The sequence below is a fragment of the Kogia breviceps genome, chromosome 19, assembly GCF_026419965.1.
Source record: "Kogia breviceps isolate mKogBre1 chromosome 19, mKogBre1 haplotype 1, whole genome shotgun sequence".
Classification (NCBI taxonomy): Eukaryota; Metazoa; Chordata; class Mammalia; order Artiodactyla; family Physeteridae; genus Kogia; species Kogia breviceps.
The window spans coordinates 13,252,994-13,279,049 of NC_081328.1; the positions used below are offsets into that span (position 1 = coordinate 13,252,994).

The 26,056-nt window shown below is 44.2% G+C and overlaps 2 protein-coding genes across 4 annotated transcripts; one reads left to right on the top strand and one right to left on the bottom strand.

Moving 5' to 3' along the window:
• Positions 1–1,193: 1,193 nt before the first annotated feature.
• Positions 1,194–19,305, bottom strand: GLOD4 (glyoxalase domain containing 4). The gene is made up of 9 exons (XM_059049065.2): positions 19,132–19,305; positions 16,077–16,126; positions 15,398–15,518; positions 11,938–12,082; positions 6,664–6,800; positions 5,797–5,883; positions 5,413–5,526; positions 5,236–5,322; positions 1,194–2,237 (listed from the first exon to the last, which is right to left on the bottom strand). The coding sequence occupies exons 1-9, from the start codon at positions 19,219–19,221 to the stop codon at positions 2,172–2,174; spliced, it is 897 nt and encodes a 298-aa protein (XP_058905048.1). The 5' UTR covers positions 19,222–19,305; the 3' UTR covers positions 1,194–2,171.
• Positions 19,267–24,819, top strand: MRM3 (mitochondrial rRNA methyltransferase 3). 3 transcript variants are annotated; one of them, XM_059049067.2, is made up of 5 exons: positions 19,312–19,389; positions 19,469–19,649; positions 19,897–20,083; positions 21,554–21,721; positions 23,822–24,819. In XM_059049067.2, exons 4-5 carry the CDS (start codon positions 21,583–21,585, stop codon positions 24,364–24,366), a joined length of 684 nt encoding a protein of 227 aa, XP_058905050.1. In that variant the 5' UTR covers positions 19,312–19,389; positions 19,469–19,649; positions 19,897–20,083; positions 21,554–21,582; the 3' UTR covers positions 24,367–24,819. The 3 variants fall into 3 exon arrangements, with proteins under 3 accessions (XP_058905049.1, XP_058905050.1, XP_066877751.1); XM_067021650.1 differs by having other exon boundaries at positions 19,316–19,389; positions 19,897–20,141; XM_059049066.2 differs by having other exon boundaries at positions 19,267–19,649; positions 19,897–20,141.
• The last annotated feature ends 1,237 nt before the right edge of the window (positions 24,820–26,056 follow it).

Consider the following 26,056-nt stretch of genomic DNA (forward strand, 5'->3'; position numbering starts at 1 on the left):
GTGCTTCCCTGGTGGCTTAGGGGTTGAGAGACCGTCTGCCGATGCAGGGGACACGGGTTCGTGCCCCGGTCTGGGAAGATCCCACATGTCGCAGAGCGGCTGGGCCCGTGAGCCATGGCCGCTGAGCCTGCGCGTCCGGAGCCTGTGCTCTGCAATGGGAGAGGCCACAACAGTGAGAGGCCCGCGCACCACAAAAAACAAAACAAAACAAAAAACACCAGCTTGGGCAAAACTATCTTTAAACCTTGTTTTGTAGCTGATTATACCATTCCCAGAGATGGGAAAGTAGTAACTTTTGGTTTAAAATTACTAGCTGACCTGTGCAGAGGTAAACTTTTGGATTGCTTGATAAAAGGCCAAAGTGGTACAGTAAATGGTTTTAGGATGAATAAAATATTAAAGACTGCACCAAAGGAAAAATGACAATGAGAGAAATAAAAGGAGGCTGATATCATGAAGCTAAAATGTCCCAGGTAGATAAACAGCATTCAGTTCTCTCATGCATAGCTGTACATTTAAGAAAAAATTGGGGGTATGTTACAACATAAGATAAACAGATAAAGAGGAATCTGGCATGTGTTTAGTACTTACATAAACCACTTATTTTACTATAACAAACTTAGAAGGCCACATCAGGGACTTCCCTGGAGGTCCAGTGGTTAAGACTCTGCCTTGCAATGCAGGGGGTGTGTGTTCGATCCCTGGTGAGGGAACTAAGATCCCACATGCTGTGCAGCGCAGCCAAAAAAAAAGAAAGGCCACATCACAACAGCCTAATACACTGGGAGAAGCATAGTTTCTTTTCAGGAGAACAGTATTACCAGAGATAAACATCAAGAATTAATAATCTAATAATTAATTAGAAAATCTGAGAATTAACAAATCATAGTCTAAAGAAGACAGAGGCATTTACTCGATTATTCAAAATTCATATAATAATTTCCCCATGCATAGAAAAAAAAAAAGTGAACCAACTGTTGACAGGAGGAACATAGCTTGATTTGCTTTGAAACTCACAATTGCTTCCCTAAGATAGAGAATTTAATTAAGTGGAATGAAAAGTGCTGTGGAGCTGGGAAATAACTGTTTCCTCTGAGTGAAGGTAAGATAGCCCTATCAGAAGGTGAGCTGTAACTCACTCTGAAATTTCCATACCCTACCCTGCCAGCAAGGGAGAACAGCAGAGGCTATGATTTACAAGTAATTTCATGTATATTGTACAGGAGCTGGTATCTTCTAAGTCAATCCTTTCCAGTCTCATCAGTTTCTTCCCTATATTTTGAACCTGGCAACCACTTTAAATAATGAGTCTTACAGGTTAGTTGTAACAGCTTGATTTCAGAAGCATAATTTCAAAAAACATTTCATAATAACTATGCCCAATTTAATTTTATTTCCAGTGATTAAAATTGATTTGTTCTGCAGAATCAAATAGAAAACAAGAAAATATTTTTTAAAAGTTTTTCATGCTGAAGAGATCATCTAATCCATCATTAAGAAATCTAACATGGTCTCTTCTTATGAGGATTAAAAGAAAAAAAAAATATATATATATAGAGGGAGAGAGAGAAACTAGCACAGAGCCAGGCATGTAGTAACATTAACACATTAGATCCTTTGGTCTGTTTTCTCTGGCTACTCAAAAATTTAAAGCAAAGAATGTGGGAAAGTTAACCAAGTCTTTTGGTTCAAGGCACAAAATTTCTTTAAGTTTTTATCGGTCAAGGCCTGCCAGAGTAAGACATTAGAATAGCATACTGTCACCAGGTACTGGAAGTACTCCTGCTGTAAGCAATTGATTTGGGTTTATTTGTTCTCATTAAATCTACATACTTATCAAAATTCCCTCCATTCCCAACCAAAGGTCCTGTTCAATACAGCTGTCCCAGGCTGCAGAAGAATTTATTACTAATCTAATACAGTTACACACAAAATGTACCCTTCCAGGGATGGCACAGATGACAGCAAGAGTTTACTGATAATGATAGGATTTTCTCTCTAAAATATATCAGAGCTCTCAAAGATTAAAATACACAAATCTTCATCACCCAGCCTCTCTGCCTATACAGGAAACCACCAAGTTGTGAGAACATTTGTCACATAATGCACACATCAGGCCTCACAGGTGTTCGACAGGAATCACTAATGCTTGTTCCACGTGATGTCTTCGGTTAACCTAAAGCCTTTGGTTTATTTTGGGCAGCAAACCATTCATCACTTTTATCTTCTGCCATTGCCTATAGAAACAGAATTGGAATATTTATTTATTCTCAGTCCATAAAACATATAGTCTACTTTGTACCTCACTGCACTGCCCACAATCAAGAAATTAACAATTAAAAGATGTTCAGGGACTTCTATGGTGGCACAGTGGTTAAGAATCCGCCTGCTAATGGAGGGAACATGGGTTCGAGCCCTGGCCCGGGAAGATCCCACATGCCACTGAGCAAATAAGCCCATGCGCTACAACTACTGAGCCTGCCCTCTAGAGCCTACAACTACTGAAGCCTGCGTGTCTAGAGTCTGTGCTCTGCAACAAGAGAAGCCACCGCAATGAGAAGCCTGCGCACCGCAAAGAAGACCCAACACAGCCAAATAAATAAATAAATACGAGGTTGATATAAGGAGGCAAAACAACGTTGTGTTAGCTGTAAAAAAAAAAAAAGATATATTGTTGATTTTTTAAGTGTGATTATGTCAATACTGTAGATATGAAAATTCCTTAATTTTTGCTTTTCAAAAAAATTTATTGGAGTATAGTTGCTTTACAATGTTGTAATTTTTACTTTTTAAATCATCTTAAAATGTGTAAAATACTTAAGTATTTAGGGTTGAAATGACATGGTGTCTGAAATTTGCCTTAAAATTCTCCAACAAATATCCCCACTGCCAAAAAAACAAGTGGGGTGGAAAGGAATGATGAGAAATTATGGCCGAGTCGACTGGTGACAGTCACATAGGGATTCTGTACTCTTGTGTATATATGAATTTTTAATCATGCAATATTAAAAATAAAATCTGTTACAGAAAGAAACGGACAAAAGACAGCACACAAATGTTGGTAAGGACGCAGAGCAGCTGGAACTCTTCTATAAACACATAGCCAGTAGTGTAAAACAGTTCAATCACTTTGGACAACTGTTTGGCAGTTTCTTAGAAAGTCAAAGCAATTCCCCTCCCAGGTATTTACCCAAGAGAAATGAAACACACGTCCACAAGAAGAGTTACATGAGAATGTTCAGAGCAGTCTTCCTTATGATAGATAAAAATCTGGAAAAAACTCCAATGTCCACCATTGGAAGAATGGATAAGCAAATTGTTATATTCATAAAATTGAATGCCACTCAGCAAAGAAAAAAGAATTCTGGCATGTACAATTACACTGAGGAATCTCAGAAATGTTATGTTGACTGAAAGAAGCCATTCCATTTATATGAAGTCCAAGGACAGACAAAATCCATATGACAGAATTCAGAACAGTAGTTGCTGCTGGGAGGAGGGGTTGGGAACAAGAAACAGGCACAACAGAACTTTCTATAACAATGAAAATACTCTATATTTTGAGTAGTGGTTATACAAGTATATGTAACTGTCAAAACTCATCAAAGTGGACACTAAAATTTCTGTACCCTTAAATTCTATGTATATTTTACCTCAGTAACAACAATGAAAAATGCTCGTTTAGAGCTTAGTGGGGAGTGGGAACTAGAAGTTAGGAAGTTGAGAATGGATGATGGCTGAAGCTCTGCGCAGAGATGACCAGAGTAACGGGTAACTTCTACTCAGAGAAGAGAAAGAATGTATAATGAGAGAGTAAAAGACAGCCAAAGTGGGACGGTGGGCAAAATCATTTCAGGATCAGTCACAGAAAAAGGTGCCTGTGGCTGAGGGGAAGCTGTCAGAGAGATAGGAAGATGGCAGGATTCCCAACATCAAGGGAGAAGAGAGCTCAAAAGAGGAGGAAGTTGGGGACTTCCCTCGTGGCGCGGTGGATTGGACTTTGTGCTCCCAGTGCAGGGGGCCCGGGTTCGATTCCTGGTCAGGGAACTAGATCCCACACGCATGCCGCAACTAAGGAGCCCGCATGCTGCAACCAAGCAGCCCACAGGCTACAACGCAGCTAAGGAGGCTGCGAGCCACAACTAAGGATACCACCTGCTGCAACTAAGACCTGTACAACCAAATAAATAAATAAATATTTTTTTAAAAAAAGAGGAGGAAGTTGGTCAGTGATATGAAACAGCAAGAAGAATAATCTAGCCAATTTGTCAACTAACAGGTTGCCTGAGATTCTATTTTCCTTTATGGTAAAATTTGTAAACGCTATATTTTTTGTACATTTCCAGCTTTAATGAACAACAATTGAGTGTCCGTTATTATATCAGCAGTTTGCCAAGCTCTGTAAACAACACAACAATCCTATGAGGTGGATAATCTTATTTCCTCAAATTTTTGGATAACAAACTGCAGTTTACAGACTTGAAGTACATTTCTTAAGGTCAGTCACATGGATCCTAAGCGACAGAAGCAGGACATATTGATGCATTCAGCAGCAGCAGCAGAGTATTCACTGAGTCCCAGCTACATGCGAGGTATGTGCTAGAAGCTGGGATACAACACTGCATGCTGCTAAAAGATCATGTTTGATGAGGATAGAAAAACAGTCACTGGGTTTGGCAAGAGGAGTTCACCGATGACGTCAACGCGAGCATCTCACTGCGTGACAGGAGCCAATGCGGAACAGAGTGAAGTGTGAATGGGAGGTAAGAAGTAGAAACGGCGTGTAGGGAGGTTTTTAAAAGAAATGTGGAGAAGGGATATGGGGTAAATAAAAGATTTTTAGAAGATACTAGAGTTACCTTGTATGCTTATGAGAACAACTTGCTAGGAAGGAAGAGAACGATGCTGTAGAATGGAGAAGAGGTGACCAAGGGGCTAAGGCAGTGAGAGGGGGTGGCGTCGGGGCACTTCCAATCACCGAGCAGAGCAGTGATGTATTTAGCAGCAGTGGTTCTCCGAGGCAGCCCGAGGTGGAGGGAAGGCACACATACTGCACCCAGATAAGAGTCACATAGGTGGCAATGAAGTTGACACAAGCCTCTGGCTCAAAAGTCACCTCAAAAGGACACGGTTCTGAAAGTAAGAACTGGCCCCTGATGCTTGGGTCCTTCTTCATACACACTTAACAGCACCCCCTTGAGCTGAAGGTGAGATAAGTTTAGAAATGAGACTCACGTCATCCAATAATTTGCTTCCCTCTGGATCCATCTTAGAGAGTTCTCGAAATGCTTCATCCCCCACAAAGCAAATTTCATGTCCATCCTACACCAAAAGAGAGAAAAGAAATTTGGCAAAAAGACACCTCAGAAGAAAGCCCTGGTGCAGCCTGTCCTGTTCCTGGGTAATACTTACAGGGTCGGCCAAAATGATAACTTGCACTGTTGCTTTCCCTGGAGTGTCCAGACTCACCAGGGGAGTCAGAATCTTCTGGTTCTCCCTTTTCATCAAATCTTCTAAGTCTGACAACTTGAGGAAAACAAATAAGCAAAGTGAGCAAGGGGTCCCACACCACTCTTGAGCTGTGGTCCTCGAAAGCCCCAGAGGAATCTCAGATCAACCAGAAAACTCTGGCACCACTTGTTTGATTTTATTATCTCAGCTGCTCTTGAGACAACTGTTGAACTTGATACCAAAGCCACAATCAACATGAACCTAGAGAAGGGAGGGTCAAGTTTCCTAGCTGTTGGAACTAGCTAGTCATAGAGTTTAAACAAAAGACCTGGTACCAAACATTACCTCTTTCTGGGGGCAAGAAAAGGCAATTCGTCCAAAAGCTGTTGCATGATCAACTGCCCCTTGGATGCCCTGTAGCTCCAGCTTACACTGAAAAGACATGAGAAAGCGGGTTATTTTTCGCAACAGGTTACGTGGTTAAAAAAAAAAAAAAAAAAAAGTCAAACATGGCTAAAGGAATAAAGTAAATTCTAAGTCTCCCTCTTACTCTCACCCCAGAGGCAACCAGTCAGCAGGCATCTGTAGGCCTATATCCTTTTTTCTTTTTTACACAAATGGTAGCATAATTTATGCACTATTCTGTCCCTTGTTTTCCTCCAATTAATGTTACCATCTCAGCACACAGAAACTCGCCTCATTCTTTTTGATGGCTGCTTACTAATCCATTCTATGGATGAACCATAAATGGTTGAACTATTGATTGAATCCACAGGGCATTTAGGTTATTTCTTACATTTTGCAATTACAAACAATGCCGCAGCAGATAACCTTGTACATACTTCTTTGTGTACGTGTAGGATAAGTACGTTTGTAAAATAAATTCCTAGGAGTAGACCTTCTGGCTCAAAGTAAAAGGACTAAATCATGCTCAAATGCTAAGTTATTAAGAGAAAAAAAAAAGATTATCATTACAGCATTAAATCTTGCCTACATCTCTTCTGACTCAGCAAATCCACTCCTGAAAGGACACATTCCCCAAATATAAACAAAGGTAATATCTAGGTGGTGAGCTTACCGACAATTTTAATTTTCTTCTTTCTGTTCTAAATATTGAATTACTATGAAGAAACTATGAGAATAACCTTCATGTTAACCTCATTTATAAGCCAAACTCATAGTAACAGGTTATTTCTCTCCAAGATTGCTCACCTGGTTATCAGCATAGCCCAGCAAAGCCCTCTGCTTCTTTTCATCTTTTTCATAAATTTTCATTCCCAGTAGATTAGACCAGTAGTTCAAGGACATCTGAAGATCAGACACTGCTAGAGTTACTTTTAGTACAGGATCTGTAGGGTAATGAAACAGCAGGAATGAACAGGGCAGTGCAAAGGAATGGAATAGAAGGACCCAAAGAGGCTCAAGTATATATAAGAATTTAGTTTATAAGAAAGGGAAGGGCTTCCCTGGTGGCGCAGTGGTTGAGAATCCGCCTGCCGATGCAGGAGACACGGGTTCGTGCCCTGGTCCGGGAAGATCCCACATGCCGCGGAGCAACTAAACCCGTGAGCCATGGCCGCTAGGCCTGCGCGTCTGGAGCCTGTGCTCCGCAATGGGAGAGGCCACAACAGTGAGAGGCCCGCATACCGCAAAAAAAAAAAAAAAAAAAAAAAAAAAGAAAGGGAATTTAAGTCAGTGTGAAAGGGCAGATTATTCAATAAAGATAAATGGCATTAAGATAACTGGCTTCTGCAGAGCAACTAAGCCCGTGCACCACAACTACTGAGCCTACGTGCCACAACTACTGAAGCCTGTGTGCCTAAAGCCTGTGCTCCACAACCAGAGAAGCCACCACAATGAGAAGCCCGTGCACCGCAAGGAAGAGTAGCCCCCGCTCGCCGCAACTAGAGAAAGCCCATACACAGCAACAAAGACCCAATGCAGTCAAAAATAAATAAATAAATATTTTTTTTTTTTTTAAAGATAACTAGCTTCTTATTTAGTGGGAAGAAGCTACACCTTTAAACTAAATAGCAAAATACATTCCTGATGAGTTAAAGCATTAAGTTTAAAGACTGAAACCATGAAAATACTAGAAATGGGTGACTATTTATTTAAACAATTTTGGGGTGAAGAAATACTTTTTTTTTATAAATAAGATTTTTAAAATATTTATTTTATTTATCATTAATTTATTTTGGCTGCATTGGGTGTTTGTTGCTGCGTATGGGCTTTCTCTAGCTGTGGTGAGTGGGGACTACTCTTTGTTGCGGTGCATGGGCTTCTCACTGCGGTGGCTTCTCCTGTTGTGGAGCACGGGCTCTAGGTGTGAGGGCTTCAGTAGCTGTGGCTCATGGGTTCTAGAGCGCAGCCTCAGTAGTTGTGGCGCACGGGCTTAGTTGCTCCGCGGCATGTGGGATCTTCCCGGACCAGGACTCAAACCCACGTCCCCTGCATTGGCAGGTGGATTCTTAACCACTGTGCCACCAGGGAAGCCCAGAAAGATCTTTTTTTAATCTGACACTAAAGATAGAAAAACCATGAAGAAAAAAATGTGCTAGGTTAATTATACAAAATGGAAAACCCCTAGACAACAATCAAAAAAAGACTTACTATTAAAATTAAAGAATAAACCACAAAGTAGGAAACATTTTTTAACAACATATATGACAAAAAGTCCTTGATATTTAAATCACCTTTAAACATCATAGGAAAAAGATGCACGTCCTAGAAAAATAGGCAAAAGGCACGAAGCGGTAATCCACAAAAGGAGGAACTGAACAGTCAATGAATATATGAAAACATGTTTGACCTCACAAAGAAATTAGAATTCAAATAAGGGGCTTCCCTGGTGGCGCAGTGGTTGAGAATCTGCCTGCCAATGCAGGGAACACGGGTTCGAGCCCTGGTCTGGGAAGATCCCACATGCCGCGGAGCAACTAGGCCCGTGAGCCACAACTACTGAGCCTGCGCGTCTGGAGCCTATGCTCTGCAACAAGAGAGGCCACAACAGTGAGAGGCCCCCGCTCGCCACAACTAGAGAAAGCCCTCACAGAAACGAAGACCCAACACGCCAAAAATAAATAAATAGAATTCAAATAAAACATTTTGTTATCTAATTAGCAAATAATTTTAAAAGTTCAGTGTTAACTGTTATAGTACAGGGGGAAAAACCCATAATCATGTAATAATGGCAGAGTGTAAATGAGTACATTTCTGAGCAACAATCTGACAAAATGTATCTAAAAACCGTGCACTGCTTTTGAAAGAGCAATCCCATTTTCAGCAATTAAAGAAGTGACTGTGGATGTATGAATGCCTTTCTTCACAAAGACATTCATCACAGTGTTGCTCATAACAATGAAACACCAGAGACAACATGAATACCTAACAACAGACAACTGTTTCTCTTCCTACAATGTCACACAATGGAATCCCATCTATATTTAATTATATATTTATTTCTTTTGATAAAAGATTGGAAAGATATACTCTAAAATGTTAACAGGGACTTCCCTGGTGGTGCAGTGGATAAGACTCTACGCTCCCAATGCAGGGGGCCCAGGTTCGATCCCTGGTCAGGGAACTAGATCCCACATGCTGCAACTAAGACCCAGTGCAACCAAATAAATAAAATAAGTAAAATGTTAACAGTGGTTATCTGTTTTCTTCTTCCTTATTTTTGCATATCTGTGTGTCTAGGGGAAAAAAAATCTATTTTTTTGTAAAAAGAATAAAAGTTATATTAAAACACTTATCATTATTGGAAAATTTTATATTGTAAAGTGACTTTTAAAAAATTTACATATTAATTCATTTAAAAATAATAAGAATATTACATTTCTTTTGTGAAAAACAACTGTGTTTTCCAAAACAAGCAATGACAAGAACAGCATCGTTTTACATTTTTGTGAATCTCTTTAAGGTCTGGATTAGTAGAAGATAACTGGATTCTTACATCTGCTTCTGTATCCAATCTGTTGCAATATATTGTTTAGTTGAAGCATATGAAGAAACTCCAGCTTCTGAGACATAAGCTTTTTGAGGAGTATCTTAAAAGTCTTTTTGGATAGTCTTTTTAGATATTATACTAAAATTTTTCTTTAAGGAGTTTGTAAAGTGACTTTTTGAAGAGCTGTTCCAAGTCTGTGTCTGACTAGGATAAATTCAATGCATTTTTCTTCAGTTTTCACTGCCTTAGTCCTGTTTGCTAGACTAGCAATACCATGGCTAAAGCAAGGTGTTTCTCACAGGTGCCTCTACCTGGCAGACTGTTTTAGTTTTCCCCATTCACTGAGAAATCAACAAATTCCAGCTGATTCAGACCCTGGAGGGAGGTAGGGGCAGGAACAGTCATAGTGGGTGAAACTACACAGGAGTTATTCATTCAAAGAAATATGGACACCAGCTAGACTGATAGATTTGACTATATCACCAACCAGAAGTGAATGCCCCAAAGGTATTATCATTCCAAAGAACAAAAACATCTTATGATGAACCTAGAGACTGTCATACAGAGTGAAGTAAGTCAGAAAGAGAAAAACAAATGTTGTTTATTAACGCATATATGTGGAACCTAGAAAAATGGTACCAGTTTGCAGGGCAGAAATTGAGACACAGATGTAGAGAACAAACGTATGGACTCCAGGTGGGGAAAGTGGAGGGAGGTGGTGGTGGTGTCATGAATTGGGAGATTGGAATTGACATATATACACTAATATGTATAAAATGGATAGCTAAAAAGAACCTGCTGTATAAAAAATAAATAAAATAAAATTCAAAATTTCAAAAAAAAATAGTGACCATATAAATGATTCTATGGAAAACTTTTCAAGTTACTTGGAGGTAATCAAGATGATGTCATTAGAAAATATTTGAATTTTAATGTCAATACCCTAAATTGATATCTTTGGAATATAAAAACCAAATCTAGAAAGCAAAGAAAAAAAAATCTTATGATAGTGAGGCCCTCCATTATTTTATGTACTGAAACATCATTACGACTAGGGAAAAACTGTATAATGGAATGAGTGGCAGGAGTTAAGTTTCAAAGTTAGTATATAAAGCACCTATCACCTATCAATTGAAGTACCCGTAGAAATCCCTCACATTACCAGTGAAGTGCAGAAATACCATCTCTCAGGAAGTCCCACGGTACCAGCCTAACCTCCCACACTGGAACGTCGCTCTTTCTTGTGCTGAGCTCCAGATGAAAAGCAAGTAGCAGCAGGGACTTCCCTACTGCCTTCCGATGCAGGGGAGGAGGGTTAGAGCCCTGGTCAAGGAACTAAGATCCCACTTGCTGCGGGGCAACTACAGAGCCTGCCACGCCCTACAGCCCACGCGCCACAACTAGAGAGAAGCCTGCGTGCCGCAACTAAGACCCAACGCAGCCAAATAAATAATATATAAATAAATATTTAAAAAAAAAAAAAAGAAAGAAAGAAAAGCAAGTAGCAGTAAACACAACAGTCAGGCTCAGTATGAGGGGCCTTGGGGACTTGAGGCAGACCAGCGGGGGAAGAGGATGATTTCACCTCGGGTCCACTTGGGGGCCTGTATTCACTGACTGAATGGCAGGCAGAAGTGCCCTTGCTATTCACCAGTATTTTTTTTCCCCTTTTCTTGCTTTTGTTTTTCTCTTGGCAGAGCAGGTAGCAGAACTTGCAGGAATTAAATACATGTATGACGAGGATGCCCCGTACGTGAAACGTCATGCAGTTTCTCTCCCACTCGCTGTGGCGGTCAGGGCGGCGGGCCCCTCACTTCCTTCACCCACACTGACCAAGAGCCGGCACTGTAGTCTGGGAAACGGACCTTAGCTGGAGGGTACGACTAACTGGTCTAAGGATAATCCTATTTCTCTTGCCTGCCAGCGACTGGTTCAGGAGCAGGCATGGGAATCAATTCTGACCAGGGAGTTGCTGGAAGATTCTGGGAAAGTTTTGCTGTGCTCTTAAAAAAGAGCCACAGGAAGTCAGTTTCTCTTCCTCCTACCGGATGAGAATGTGGAGGCAGGCAGCCCCAACTGCTACTGGCAGCCACCCTACAACCCTGAGGGGGAGAAGCAGAGCCTTGAGGACAAGAGGATGCAGAGAGAGAAGATTTGGGTTCTTGATGCCATTGCTGAGCTGCTGAATCAACTAACCCTGAAGTCTTTCCAACCCAGAGAACGCCTGCTCTGCGAACTAAAACGTTTTCTTACCGTTCAAGCTACAGTTGGGTACCTAATATCTGCAGCTGAAAGTATCCTAAACAGGTACATTACCAGTAGAATAGACAGAACCAGTCCAGAACCCCTATAGTGATGCACTCAAATTCTGATATGAGAATATAATTTCTTAGAGGACAAATAACAACACTGGCTTGGGAGAGATGTGTCATGTCAATATAGAAAGACTCCACAGGAGATAGAAATCGAGCTCCCTCTCTCCTTCCATCAGAAGCCTTTCGACAGAGGGCTTTTGTCAGTGTGGGGATAATTACCTGACTGAGGTGGACTGCCGTCCTGCAAATAGAACTTATATCCTCCCGGGGCTTTGGTTTCAAAAACACCTTCTGCCACTTCACTGAGTGGCCACTCCAGCTTCCTGGCGTTGCTGACAGCCTGGCTAGAAGCGAGCGTGATACCCTATGGCAAACAACAGGATCACCCAAGTGCGTAATCACAACAGATCTTTTATAGAAGATAATGAAGCAAAACCCCACTGCCTTTACGTCAAATCACCTAAGATTTAATTGGCATTCAAAATTTTCTGCTAGTAATTTTGAAGCAGGTTTTGGACATTTTTCTTCCACAAAGATTCCTAACTTTGTGAATCGTAGGATAGAAACACAAATGCCAGAGAAAGTTGATTCATTTAATTCCAAATATAATCTCTCCTCACTTTCGAGATCTGGTCAGAGAAATCTTGATCTTACCCTTGGCTCGCCAGCTACTTACTTAAAATGTTCTCTTTTTAATTTTGCTTTTTAAACCAAAAAACATAAACCAACTATCAAGGCATACTTCATTTAAATTAATCAAAATGCCTAAGAATGCGCACTATGCCTTCTGATTGCCCGGCCTCGTTTCTAGCCTGGACTGCCGGTCAGCCTCTCTCTGCCTCCAGTCTTGTCAATCCATCATCCACTCTGCAGCCGGAGTAAACTTTCTAAAGCCCACCCTACAGTCCATTCTCAAGACGGCAACGCCATGCTGTTGTTCCTCTGCTTAAAACCCTTGATGGCTCTTCATTTCACTCAGGGATGGCTTACAATGGCCTGAAAGGGCCAAGACAATCTGACCCATGTCATTTCTGAGCCCCTCTCCTCCCCCTCTCCCCTGGCTCTATTCCAGCCATGCTGGCCTCCTCACGTTTTCTCAAACGTGCCAGGCGCTGTCTGAGGGCTTTTGCACGGGCTGTTTCCTAGCTGAAATGCTCTTCCCGGAGATATCCACACGGCTAACTCCCTTATCTCCTTCGAGTCTTTGCTCAGATGTCACCTCCTCACGGAAACCTGCCCTTAACACCCCACTTAAAATTAAAACTGGTCATTTGTCCCATACTCCCAACCCCCCTTACACGGCTCTGTTCTTCTCCCATTACAATAATCACCTTTACAATATTCAATAACATATATTATATTACATTACATTATTTATTTATTTATTTATTCATTCATTCATTGAAATTCATTATTTGTTGTCTGTCAGGCCCTGGGCCCCCTCCCCTACCAGGCACAGATTTCTGTCTGTTTTGTTCACCGCTTAACCGAAGTTCGTGGAACAGTGCCTGGCACATAGCAGGCACTCAGTAATAAATAATTTCATACATAGGTCATTTCACATATTTGTTAACATATACATAAACGAAACTCCTAGAAGTGAAACTGCAAGGTCAAAGGGTAAAGGCACTAATTATTTTGATCCTGCCAAACTTGAGGCTGCACCACTTCACACTCTTATTAGTAATGCACGAGCGTGGCAGTTTTCCCACACCGTTCCTCACAGTGTGTTATCACACCTTTTGATTTTTGCCAATCTGACAGGTTACAAATGGCAGCTCGGAAGTTGAACATCTTTTTCAATGTTTAAGAGACTTCCTCTTCTTTTTACTATACAGGGGTTCTTTATATATATGGGAGTTCTATTTAACCTGGTTTTCTTTTTGCTCCATGAACTGAGGAGCAGCACAGAAGGCCCCCTTTCATCAGGGCTCTCTTCCTACCAAAGTCTCCTGGGAAGACCCACAGTGGGGCCACCAGCTGTTCTCCACCTATATGGCTTCTAGTACCTGCAGGCCCACTGGTCAACATTTGACCTGAGCCGATTACATGTTTATGGCACCAAGATGGTTTTGCTCTTTTTTTTCTCCCTGATTTAAATGTGGAGAGTAAAGAAAAGAAAGATAAGGAGAAACACAGGGACCCTCATATACACTCAATCACCGAGTCCTATGAACTCTACCTCTGACACCTCTCAAATCCATCCTCTCTCTCCCTCTCCCACTACTACCGCGTCTGTTAGTTAAGGAGCCGCAGACTGCTGGATATCCTTTGTGCTGCTTGCCTCACTTCCAGTCCTGCTCCCTGCCAACCCAACCTCCCTGCTCTAGCCAGGGATTCTTGTACATTGCAAATACTGTGTCATTCCCCTGTTTAAAAGCGGCCCCACTCTGCTTTCAGAATAAAGTCTGAACGTCCTGATACGATGTGGCCCCCGCTCACTCCTCCAGCCTCAACTCTACCCACTCCCTTCTTCACACACTAACCTCCAGCCAGAGCGAGTCACCCACAGCTCTCTGAGCGCCAGGCTCCCTCTCACCTGCAGGCCTGTGCGCACGCTGAGGACAGCTATCTCACCCTGCCACCCTGCCCCGCTCACCCTGCTCAGACGTCACTTCTGGGAAGCCTTCCCTCAACTCTCACCTGTCTGAGCATAGGCTGGAAATTCCTCCTGTGTGTTCCCACATTCCCCTGTTCTTATCCCTATCTTAGCACTTATCACATGGTATTCCTGTTGTCTCTTTACCTGTTTCCCCCATCAGACAGGAAACTCCTTAGGCCAGGGAACATGCTCTAAATGGTATCCCCAGGACCTAACAAGGCACATGGCATAGAGCAAGTCACAATAAATATCTGTTAAATGAATAAACTAGTGAGAGGCATGGAGAGTGAGAAAGAGAAATTTATTAATGTTATATCTGAGCGGTCCTTTCCATTTACAAAACACCTTTATATATATCTGGTCCTACAAACTTCCATCTAGGTACCATTACTTTAACATGAGTTAACAGGAATAACAAGATCAAATGAGCAAAATAACATCCAGCACGAGGTAGAGCTGCTCAGTAGATTCTGGGTAAGAATCAGTTACTCCTCTCTTGCTATGTATTTTGGGCCAGTGACATTCCTTCTCGCACACAGTAACTGCTCAGCAAATGACAGATACTATTACTACAACAGGTGCACAATAACTTGAATTCTTGAATGCATTAATAAATGCAGTGCATGCAATGACACCTTCTTTCTATCCTTAAAACCTTCTCAGATTTTTCTCTGACTAGGATTGACTGCAATTGCTAACCCCAATCATAACTGTCCACTAGAGAGAAAATATTTCTCTGGATGGTGATGAGGACCTGACGAACCATCGACTCTGGCCCTTCCACCTCCCGAGATTCAGTCATTCCCCCAGGAGAGTCTTGTCTCCTTCAAACCTGTCTCTAAGTCTTGAGCTCGATTCCTAAATGGTAAGAGAACACATTTCATCCTGAGCCAGCTTGGAGACAGGGGCCCAAGCAGCTTTCTTGGTTTTGTTCTTTTTTAAATAGAAAATATCAAAAAACTAATCACTAAACTGCACCCCAAAGCTATCAATCAGTAGTCATCGTTATGTACAGCCGTATCAGTGACCTCTCTAAAAGGTACAGCCAAAAATCTACTAGAACAAAATGATATTTACCATGAAGTCATTGCCAAGCTTGTAGTTGCCAATGCCGTAATTGTAAGTCAGTTCTGCAACAAAATGATCATCCTCAGGGCCAAATCCCACCATTGTTTTACTCCATTTTCCATCATAAGGCCTAGAAAAATGAAAAAAATGAATCCAGTGACCACAGACAAAATCTGCTTCAGGCTGCCCCCAAAGAACTATTGGGACGAAGAGGTGGCAGCCCCTTCTGGTCCTCCAAGTACCCATAAGGATGAGATGACCTCAGCCAGTGCTAAGAGCAGCTGTGCACAGAGCTCATGGGCCCCATCACCAAAGGCTCAAAAGACCATTTGTCTGGTACTTACTTAAGGGAAAGATTCGTTTACCTTTTCTTTAAAGTAGGGAGCTGAATCCTATACGGACAGTCATCCCACCTGACCTTAACTTATTTTTTGCCTACTCGTCAAGCATGCAATTCCCATCAGGCCTTGGAATTTCTCAGCTTGCCATGGTTACTAAGCTTAAGAGATATTCTATAAGACATTGCTTCATCCACAGCATATACTTATTTGTGACCCTGAAGCTGCCTCCCTAATTTAATGCCTCCTTAATTTATTCTACTGCCTTCTACTCGCTTTGAGAAACTGCTTTCTGTTCTTCAGCGGTATTCAGAGACGAAAGAAAGATTTTAAGAAACAATGGGCCATACCCATTACAGGCAGCTCTGCAGCCTTCCTCAAATTCCTCATGCCGAAGAATCTGGTAAGGGAATGAGAATAAATGGCAAAGTTGTCCTAGTAGTACACACAGCATATTGAGCACAAACTAAAATGACAAAACACAGACATTATTATTTGTAAGCTTTCCGTGTAAAACAAACAAAAGATAACGAGCTGTATCTCTTTCCCAGGCTGGAAGTAGTAGAAGAAAGACTGGCTTGATACCAAGGGTCAGGTAACCAACCAAAGTTGTAAAATCTATTATATTTAGATCGGGAAGCAGTACTGTGTAGTGAAAAAAGTGTGGACTTCACTTAGTAGCTGTGTAACTCTGAGAACGACATATTAGGATCTGAGTCTCCTAATATGTTGTGAAAAATAGATAATTTATTAAAGCATTTGACACAGAACCTACTACACAGTAGGCTCTCGATGTGTCAGTTTCTGTTTTCCTTTTTGAGTCCCACAGCTACCGCTCCAGTTCAAGCTCCCATCACATCTCTCACAGACTATTAGAAATCATCTTATTGATCTCTTTCCTTAATACCACCATAAAATTAAGTCCCTAAAGCACAGCTCTGATCACACCACTGCCCTGTTCTAAAATGTAAGAGAGCTCCCCACTTTCTATGACATCAAATCCAAATTCCTTAGCATATTATTCAAGATACTATCAGGGACTTCCCTGGCAGTCCAGTGGTTAGGACCCCGCGCTCTGACTGCCAGGGCTGGGGTTCGATCCCTGGTCAGGGAACTAAGATCCTATAAGCCGCGTGGCACAGCCAACAACAACAAAACCCCAAAAACTAAAGGCACATAAAACTAGTGGTGCTTCCCAAACATATCTTAACTTTGCATTGGCTGTTCAGTGTTTCTAGTATACTCCTCCCTCTAATCTAGGTCTGTGGATATCCCACCTATCTTTAGAGGTCACCTCAAGTACAAGGTCTCCATGAATTATTTCCTGAGGACCAGGTTAGAGTTAAAGCTCTCCTCCTGTTGTACTTTTATAATAATGGTAGCTAACACTTATATAATACATACCATGTGTCAAATACTATACATAAAATAATGTGTTTAATCTTTACAACCACCCTTTTATCAATGAGGAAACACATTAAGAGACAGCTCTGTGGTTTTCTATCATCAAACTTCAAGTACTGTTACAATCAGCAATGTACAATTTCTACCCCCATTCCAAGCCAGGAGCTTTAATTGAGGACAGATACCAGGGTTATTTTCATCTTTGTCACCAAAGCCCAACACAGAACCATGAAGCGGGTGATATTTTTTAAATGACTGATGAATTCAGGTAACTCCCTTTGTACTCCATGTCTTCTGCAGTGTCTCTACATTAAATCGCACTCTTGCACACTGTAAACAAAGAATGTTGCTGCAACTCCATTTCTACAAGGACCAGGGCATCAGCTACTGCAGTGGCCCACCAACAGTGCACCCTGAAGGGAATTCAGGATGGAGAAAAACAAGAAGCATTCCATGCTTTGGATGCTGGCCCTAGATATTTAAGATGAACATCTAAGGAATAATTTCAGTGAATCCAGAACCCATCTTCTGGGACTTCCCTGGTGGTGCAGTCGTTAAGAATCTGCCTGCCAATGCAGGAGACCACTTCCTGGTCCAGGAAGATCCCATATGCCGTGGAGCAACTTAGCCCATGCGCCACAACTACTGAGCCTGGACTCTTGAGCCCCCGAGCCACAACTACTGAAGCCCGCGCGCCTAGAGCCCGTGCTCCTCAACAAGAGAAGCCACCGCAATGAGAAGCCCGCGCACCGCAAAGAAGAGTAGCCCCTACTCGCCGCAACTAGAGAAAGCCTGTGCTTAGCAACGAAGACCCAATGCAGCCAAAAATAAATAAATTTATTTTTAAAAAAATCCCAAGTTAAAAAAAAAACAAAGAAGCATTAACTTGAGATGTCTATTTTTGTGATTAGCAGTAATCTTTTGATGTTCAACTACGTGGTTTTGTCCCCCCCACCCCCAGAAAAAAACTCATATATATTCTAGCTCCGCCCTTGCCTCTTCGGGGCAGTTCCTCAGAGCTATCTGAGAGGCTGTCTTCCAGGCTACAGTCCTCAGTAAGGTCCCCAAAAAGAACTTAACTCGAAAATTTTAGGTTGTACATTTTTTTTTTTTTTTTTTTTTTCTGTACGTGGGCCTCTCACTGTTGTGGCCTTTCCCATTGCGGAGCACAGGCTCCGGACGCGCAGGCTCAGCGGCCATGGCTCACGGGCCCAGCTGCTCCGCGGCATGTGGGATCTTCCCGGACCAGGGCACGAACCCGTGTCCCCTGCATCAGCAGGCGGACTCTCAACCACTGCGCCACCAGGGAAGCCCAAGGTTGTGCATTTTTGTTTCAGTTGACAACATCTAAAGTCCCTGCTTATCAGGAAGCTCCCCAATAGTTTCCACCAGCGCTTGCCACTCAGCTGATCTCTGCAGAATCACAGCTGCTCAGAGCTGGAGAGAGGCCACTTCCAGGTGTTGGAGACGAGAATGGGTTCTCACTTCACAGTTAGATCTGGACTATGGAGAGAAGAATTGGAGCACTCACCCAGAGAGACTGAATATCCAAGAGACCATTCAAACCAGCAACAAGAGAAGCAGAACTCTGACTAATGCTGATATCTAAACCGAAAGGCTCCAAACCAGAAGAGAGTCATTGTTCACTGGAGGAGTATTATATATAACTTTTTATTTACTGCCTTTCCCACTAGACTAGAAGGTTCGCAAGGGCAGGAATAAACATTAGTGAATAAACTTAAATAAAAGAACGTGTGTGGGCACACAATCGGCGACTAGTAAGTGTGACCCCCTTTCAAAGTCCATCTAACTCAAGCCGCGACTCGCGACGCTTCCTTAAGTTGAAAACCACAGAGCTAATGGGAAGTCTAGGGGCTAAGGTCGGACACCCGGGTCCCCGCTGAAATCCACATCACACCCTTTTCTCCCCTCCCTCGGCCATGTGGGGCTCAGCCTCCCGCGACCCCCTCGCGCGCCAACCCCTCTCCGCCCCGTCTCCACCTTCATTCCCAGGACGTCACGATAGAAACACGCCGTCTGGAAGCGGTTTCCCACTTTGAACACGAAGTGCAGAGCCCGACGAGTCGCCATGACCACCCGTCACTGGTACAGCGCCGCACCGCCCACAGAAGACGCCGGCGCAGTAGTGACCTCACTGATCGCCGCCGGCGCGCTTTCGTGACGCAGCTCACGGCGCAGGGGAAGATGGTGGTGCTGGGGGAGCTCGCGCGTCGGGCCACGCGACCGTTGCTGCCGGTGGTGCGGACTTGGGAACTCGACGCGCGGCGCTGGGTCCGGGCGCTGCGGCGCAGCCCCGTGAAAGTGGTGTTTCCATCAGGTCAGGTCGTGGAACGGAAGCCCGGTCCCGGGAAGCAGCCTCGGAAGGCGGCGGCAGAGGCCAGTCCCCGCGAGCAGCGACTGAAGCTGTCGCGTCAGGTGCCCCCATCGCAGACCCCCAGCACCTGGGAAGAGTCGGGGCTTCGCTATGATAAGGCTTTCCCTGGAGACAAAAGGCTGAGGTGATGTTTTCTTGAGGCTTGTCGAGTTTTCTCGTTTCTCTTTCCTCCTCACAACGAGACCTTGAGCTCTTTCCTATTGGAGGACTTCTTCCAGCACAACTCGCTGGTTTTTATTATGCACGGAGGGCTGGATAAGTGTCTAACAGTTCGTTTCTTTCTCTGCGAAGCTCTTCATGTCTTTTAGAACTAGGTGTGTTTCCGTAACGAGGATGTTGGTAATGACCCATCTTTTTGCTTCCACCTACAGCAGTGTGATGACAGTAGTTAAGTCCAGGCCATTTCGGGAAAAGCAAGGGAAGATCCTGTTGGAAGGTCGTAGGCTGATTGCAGATGCTCTCAAGGCTGGTGCCGTGCCCAAAGTCTTCTTCTTTAGCCGTCTGGAATACATAAAGGAGCTGCCCATTGAGAAGCTGAAAGGTGTTAGCCTCATTAAGGTGAAATTTGAGGATATCAAGGACTGGTCCGACCTAGTAACACCACAAGGAATAATGGGTCAGTGGTCATCCAGTGTGTCTCTAGAAGTAGAGACTTGGGATTATTTGTTCATATTTGTCTCGGGGCAACAAATTTTATTTAAACCAAATTCAGAATATTACTGTGCCTAACCTTTTCTTGAGACACCCAGAAAAATACAGTTCTCAAATCTGTGCATCTTGTATTTTCAGTGGAGACTCAAGCCATTTTTTTGTCATTTGTATTGTAGTTTTTTTAATAGTCTCTAGGGAATAATCAGTCTTCCTCAGACCTTATTTTTTGGGGGTCACTTCTTCAGCCTTAACTGTTTAATTAAAAATTAAGAAAATTTTGGGAATTCCCTGGTTGACCAACGGTTAGGACTCGGTGCTTTCACTGCTGTGGGCCCAGGTTCAGTGCCTGGTTGGGGAATTAAGATCCTGAAAGCCATGAGGCACGGCCAAAAAAAAAAAAAAAATTAAAATGTTTACCAAAAGATTTACCCTCTATTTCTACAAAACCTCTGCCAGTGTGGTAATACCTATATATTGTTGACCCCCTTATTCTATAAGCAGGTCTGAGCAGTAAGCTGCAATTTATTGCCCTGTTTAGCCTGCTGAACAGGAAACCTTGTCTTCATTTGATTGAATCCAACTCAAGATTCTAAAAAAATAGACTGTCTGTTAGCACTTAGAAAGCCTTTTTTCTAAATATGGAAAGACTAAACTCTTTATACTTTTTTGACATTCAAGATATGAGAATCGAATGTGTGAGTGTAGAGATTTCTCTTGGATAGTAAGGGATAGTTGAGGCAGGGAGGGCGTTTTCTTCAAGATTGTAATGTTTAAGCCAGGGCCTCTCACACCAGTTGTGCGTGCATATTCCCTGTAGTGGGCTCACTGTACAGCTATTAATTGGGAGCAGAAATTCTGGAGACTGTCTCTTGTTTCTGTAACCCAGCAAATCCTAGGAATCTGTGCCCCCGTGCCCAGAACTCTCCCCTAGGGTGGGGACTTGGACTACTAAAGTCCTCCACTCAGTCTAAGTAACTGTGCTCTTATTAGCTATAGTTGTCCTTGGTAAGGACCCGGGTTCGATCTCTGGTCGGGGAACTAAGATCCCACAAGCCATGCAGTGAGGCCCAAAAAGAAAAAAAGAATAACTAGGTTACAGAATAATTTCATAGAGTGTGATTTTTTTAGGTAAATGAAAAAGCACTTACAAATGGGTAGATGGACATACATGTAGGGAGATGCATGGAACAAGTTCTGAAAGGATACACTCCAAGGTAGAAAGCAGTTATGAGGGAGAGGAGGGCACTGAATTTCTCGATCAGAATGTTTTCACCTAGTATGTAATTAAGAATACACAAAGAATGATAAATAAATGAAAAGTCAAATTACTCCCCATGCCCACATCAGACAAATGAACCACCTTTTTTGTTTCTTTAGGGATTTTTGCCAAACCTGACCACGTTAAGATGACATACCCAGAGACTCAGCTTCGCCACACACTGCCCATATTGTTGATCTGTGACAATCTCCGCGACCCGGGGAACCTGGGGACAGTTCTGCGATCTGCTGCTGGCGTAGGCTGCAGCAAAGTGTTACTCACCAAAGGTGAGAGCACCTGTTACTGGGTGGATTAGGTGGCCGTTTGTAAGTGAGCTGGCTCTGTGGGCAGACATGCATGTATTTGAATCTTGGTAGCTATGTAAGTAAGTAAGTATTCTGAATGTCAATTCCTCATCTGTAAAGTGGGCATAACAGAATCTACCTGGAAAGGTTGTTCTAAGGATTAAGGGAGATGATGAATATCAAGTACTTAGCACTGTGCCTGGCACACTCATTCATGTTGATTATCTCTAAAGTTATTTTGACGCCTGCTACGTTATTAAAGAACTTATCATTAATTAGGGAGGAAACAAATGCTGGTTTGAACACTTGGTTGTCTCCTCTCGTCAGAAACGAGAATTAGTAGCCTTGGCTCCAAACAGACTTGCCTAACAGTTGGGACGTGCCTAAAAGGGCTGTTACAACCTGGGGGGAGCGGGGAGGGAGAGGATCATTCATGAGAAACAGTCAGGCTACCATTTGGTGTAAACCAAAGTGGTCCCATTGCTGAGACTTGCCTAAATCGCTCCTGCCAGCTCCTCCTCCCCGCCACACCTCGTCGGGATGCATCTCTCTGCTGGGGTGAGTGAGCTGCGGGGTTCCATCATCAGTACCCCACTCACCCGCCTCATTGTTGAGACCTCTGAGAGCAGGTGTGGTCTGGGAATGCACCTGTATAATCCAGGCAGTGTGGTTTCCACACAGATGCTGGCGGATGGTGTGTGAGAGGCAGGAAAAGAGTAGGAACACTCGGTGTGGTGGCCGGTGTTGAGGACACCAGGATGAGGGGGAGTCTCATCTTGTCCCTTGCGCCCCTCCAGTCTGGGCCCCTCTTCTGCCCACCCCTCCTGCCACGTCTTGGCACACAGCCTCGTCCCTGTGGTTGAGGATCCATGTGAACGGTGTACATTCTGCATGTCTTTTTTTCCTTTTTAAACTTGGTTTGCCTACTTAACCTATCCTGAAGTTTGACAGGCTAACTTTTAAGATAACTTATAATGAGGAGACTCGTGCTAACAAGTTGGTGAGGATAGCGGATATGTGGTGCCCTGGTCCTGATGTCTCCCGACCTGTTGGAAAGGCCACGTGTCTGCTGACGCATAGAGGTGGTTGGGTTTAGCACGACTGCACGGAAGGGAGAGGAAGCGTGTATGGAAGAAAGGGCTGTGGCCTTGGTTCTCCCTGGATTACTGTAATTGCCTCCGATCTAATTTCCCCATTTCTAGCATCTTCCTTGCTCCAATCCAGATTCAACATGGAAGCCAAATGGGTCTTTCTAAAACATAAATCAGATTTTGTCACTACTTTGCTTAAAATCCTTCAGGGTCATTATATTGTCTTCTGGATAAAATCCTAAACTCCTCAGCCTGGCATACCCAGCCTCCTTTAAATGCCTCCTTTCCTGCCTCCGGTCTCATCTCCCACCTCACCCCCATCCCATCCCCCCTCAGTAATTGGGCCAATTACCTTACTTAGTTTTTCCTCCCACTTCTGTAACTTTGTCCTCTGACCCGGCCATTCTCTGGCAAAACCCTCCTAAGCTTCGAGATCCCGCTCAGCGTTGTGTTCTCGGGTGGTTTTACCTGGTGGCCCTGCCGTGTACAAGGGTTTTGTGTTGCCATGTTCGTGCTGCTTTTACATCGGTTATTACTGATAGTGGGGTCACCTGCTGAAATGTCATCCCGACTCCACTGCCCGCTCCGTCACAAGCTCCTTGAGTTTGGGGACTTTAAGGCTCTCGCATCTCCCGTCCAGTGTCTGGCACGTGTATGGTAAATGTTTCTTTTGTTTGTTTTGTTTTTTGTTTTTGACCTCACCACATGGCTTGTGGGATCTTAGTTCCCCGACCAGGGGCGGAAGCACCGAGTCCTAACCACTGGGCCACCAGGGAATGCCCTGCGTGTGGTCGATGTTGAAGGGATGACAGATCCTCCGGTCCCTTGGCTGGACACCGCCATCGCTGGGGAGGCACAGGTCCCAGCCACCAAGAAGGCCATGCTAGGACATTTTTTGCCGTATCTCCTGATCCAGAATTAATCTGATTTACTTCAAAGTCCCCATGTCTGGGAAGGTTTGTAATGTTAACTGGGTCCTTTTATTTTCTAGGCTGTGTGGATGCCTGGGAGCCCAAAGTGCTGCGGGCAGGTATGGGCGCACACTTCCAGGTGCCCATCGTCAGCAGCCTGGACTGGGAAGCGGTGCCCAACTACCTGCCCACCGACACCCGTGTCTACGTGGCTGACAACTGTGGCCTTTACACGCAGGCCCAGGGCCACATGTCTAATAAGGCCGGTGACTACGGCTGGGTATGTGACCGACGACCCCTAAAGCTTCACAAGTATGAGGAGGAGGAAGAGAATCTAGAAAGTGCAGCCAGTAAAGGCTGGCTCCCTGAACTTGAGGTCCAGAGTTACGACTCAGACTGGACAGAGGCACCTGCAGCTGTGGTGATAGGCGGGGAGACGAGCGGCGTGAGCCTGGAGTCCCTGCAGTTGGCCGAGAGCACGGGGGGCGGGAGGCTGCTGATCCCCATCGTGCCTGGCGTGGACAGCCTGAACTCGGCCATGGCTGCGAGCATCCTGCTCTTCGAAGGGAAAAGACAACTGCGGGTGAGGGCGCAACGCTTGAGCAGGGACGGGAGGCACCGCTGAGAGGGGACGTGGAAGCCAGTCCTCAGTTTAGGTTGTCTCTGTGGTTATTGGAAAAATGAGAACTTTCCTGACTTTCTGCTTGGCCTCAGAAATAACGAAGGTCAGAATTCCTCCTGAGATCTCCATCTTCCCACCGACTTTTATGTATGTGTGTATATGTACGTGTGGGGGGGGGGGTAAGAGAGAGACAACATAAGTAAATGCTCCTCATGGCTGTATGTTTTTTTAAAATTGTCCACCGAGGACATCTTTGTGCCCAGAAAGTTGCTGAGGGCATCACCTCGGGTAGGGAGGACCCCTCCCTCCACAGCTGGGGGTGCCCTGCAGTCATGGAGTGCGGGTTAGAGGCCGGCCTCGGTCACTCACTCCTGTGATCATTGGTCAATGGAAATTAAACCCCTGTGAAGCGTAGACCAGCAGATTACATTAAAAAGTTTTATTTCAGTGTGGTCAGTGGGTCTCAATGCCTGTCTTTTCATCGTTGGCCTAGTGATGAGGACACTGCTAAGAGATTAATGCCCCGGGAAGCTGAGGGCTACAGGTGACGGTGCTCAGCAGCTGCCTCTCCTTTCGGCCCGGCTGCGCTAATCTCTGTGACTGTTAATTCAGGCCATGACTTCAACACTGTTTATGTATGACACAATTTTTCCCCCCATTTCTGGTGAAAGAGCTGAATTCATCAGGTGGTATTACACCTTCTTAGCACCTCTGCAGGTATCTTTTTGAGAACTTGGTTCAGAAAAGGAGGAAACAGTTCTTAAATCTTCAGCTTACTCCTGCATCTGTCAACAAAGCTGTACCCTTTTTACTAGCTTCCTGCTGTTAGTCCTACTTTGTATAACACTTTTGGTTAAATGTAATGACTTACTTGTTTACATTAATCCCCCATCCTGCGTAAACAGAACTGTTAGGAAAATGCCACTGTTTCTGGAGGCTGTGTGAACAGAGGCTCCTGTGAGGGGAGAGGCTGAGGCTCCGAGGACGAGAGCTTGGGGCCCTTGAGCCCACATCTCTGCAGCTAGACCCTGCTGTTCTTCTCTCTGTCAGACCCCCAGGGGACCAGGGCAAGATGGATCCTTACTTACCAAGTGCCGGCAGGATGTAGCCAGGGACACGAGGGCAAAGGCAGATGGTGATCGCTGTGTGTGTGAGTCACTGTGCCTGTGTGAGGTGGGATGGCGGGAACTAGAGGGTGGGACCTAGTTCAAGCAGTGCTTTTACCACCACAGCGAATATGGTTGGAGTTGAGGACAAAGACACTGGCAGTGTAGTGTCACCACGTCCCTTCCATACAGTGGCCCCTGTCATGGTTGGGGTTCCTTGGGAGCCCTTCAGCTGCTCATCACAGGGAGGTCCAATGAGCTGCAGCATATGCCCAAGACGAACCGTGGACCCCGCCCTCCCACCTTGGCTCACCCAGCTCCCTGGTAAGACCAAAAGGTCACTCATGACCACGCCCCAAGTGGTGCCCCAGAGGGACTGCTTTGTTATGTTTGAGGGGAGGGGTTTTTAAAGGAACAATCTCTTTGGTTGGCTGTGCTCTCTCAGGCTGACTGGCCAGAAGCTGCTCTGGTGTCCCACTCTGGTCTGGGGCTGCCCAGGGCCCCGCACAGATGTTGGGTGACAGTGGCCCCCAGAATGTTCTTGAGACTCTCCATCCTCCATCAGCTTTTAAAAAGTAGAAAAGCCC

Excerpts from the sequence above, each read along its gene's own strand:
- GLOD4 (XM_059049065.2), bottom strand. The coding sequence starts at position 19,221 with ATGGCGACTCGTCGGGCTCTGCACTTCGTGTTCAAAGTGGGAAACCGC. Across the intron at positions 16,127-19,131 it reads GTGACGTCCTGGGAATGAAG|ATTCTTCGGCATGAGGAATT; the intron begins GTGGAGACGGGG and ends TTCCCTTACCAG. Across the intron at positions 12,083-15,397 it reads AGCTTGGCAATGACTTCATG|GGTATCACGCTCGCTTCTAG; the intron begins GTAAATATCATT and ends TGTTTGCCATAG.
- MRM3 (XM_059049066.2), top strand. The coding sequence starts at position 19,336 with ATGGTGGTGCTGGGGGAGCTCGCGCGTCGGGCCACGCGACCGTTGCTG. Across the intron at positions 19,650-19,896 it reads CCTGGAGACAAAAGGCTGAG|CAGTGTGATGACAGTAGTTA; the intron begins GTGATGTTTTCT and ends TTCCACCTACAG. Across the intron at positions 21,722-23,821 it reads CAAAGTGTTACTCACCAAAG|GCTGTGTGGATGCCTGGGAG; the intron begins GTGAGAGCACCT and ends TTTATTTTCTAG.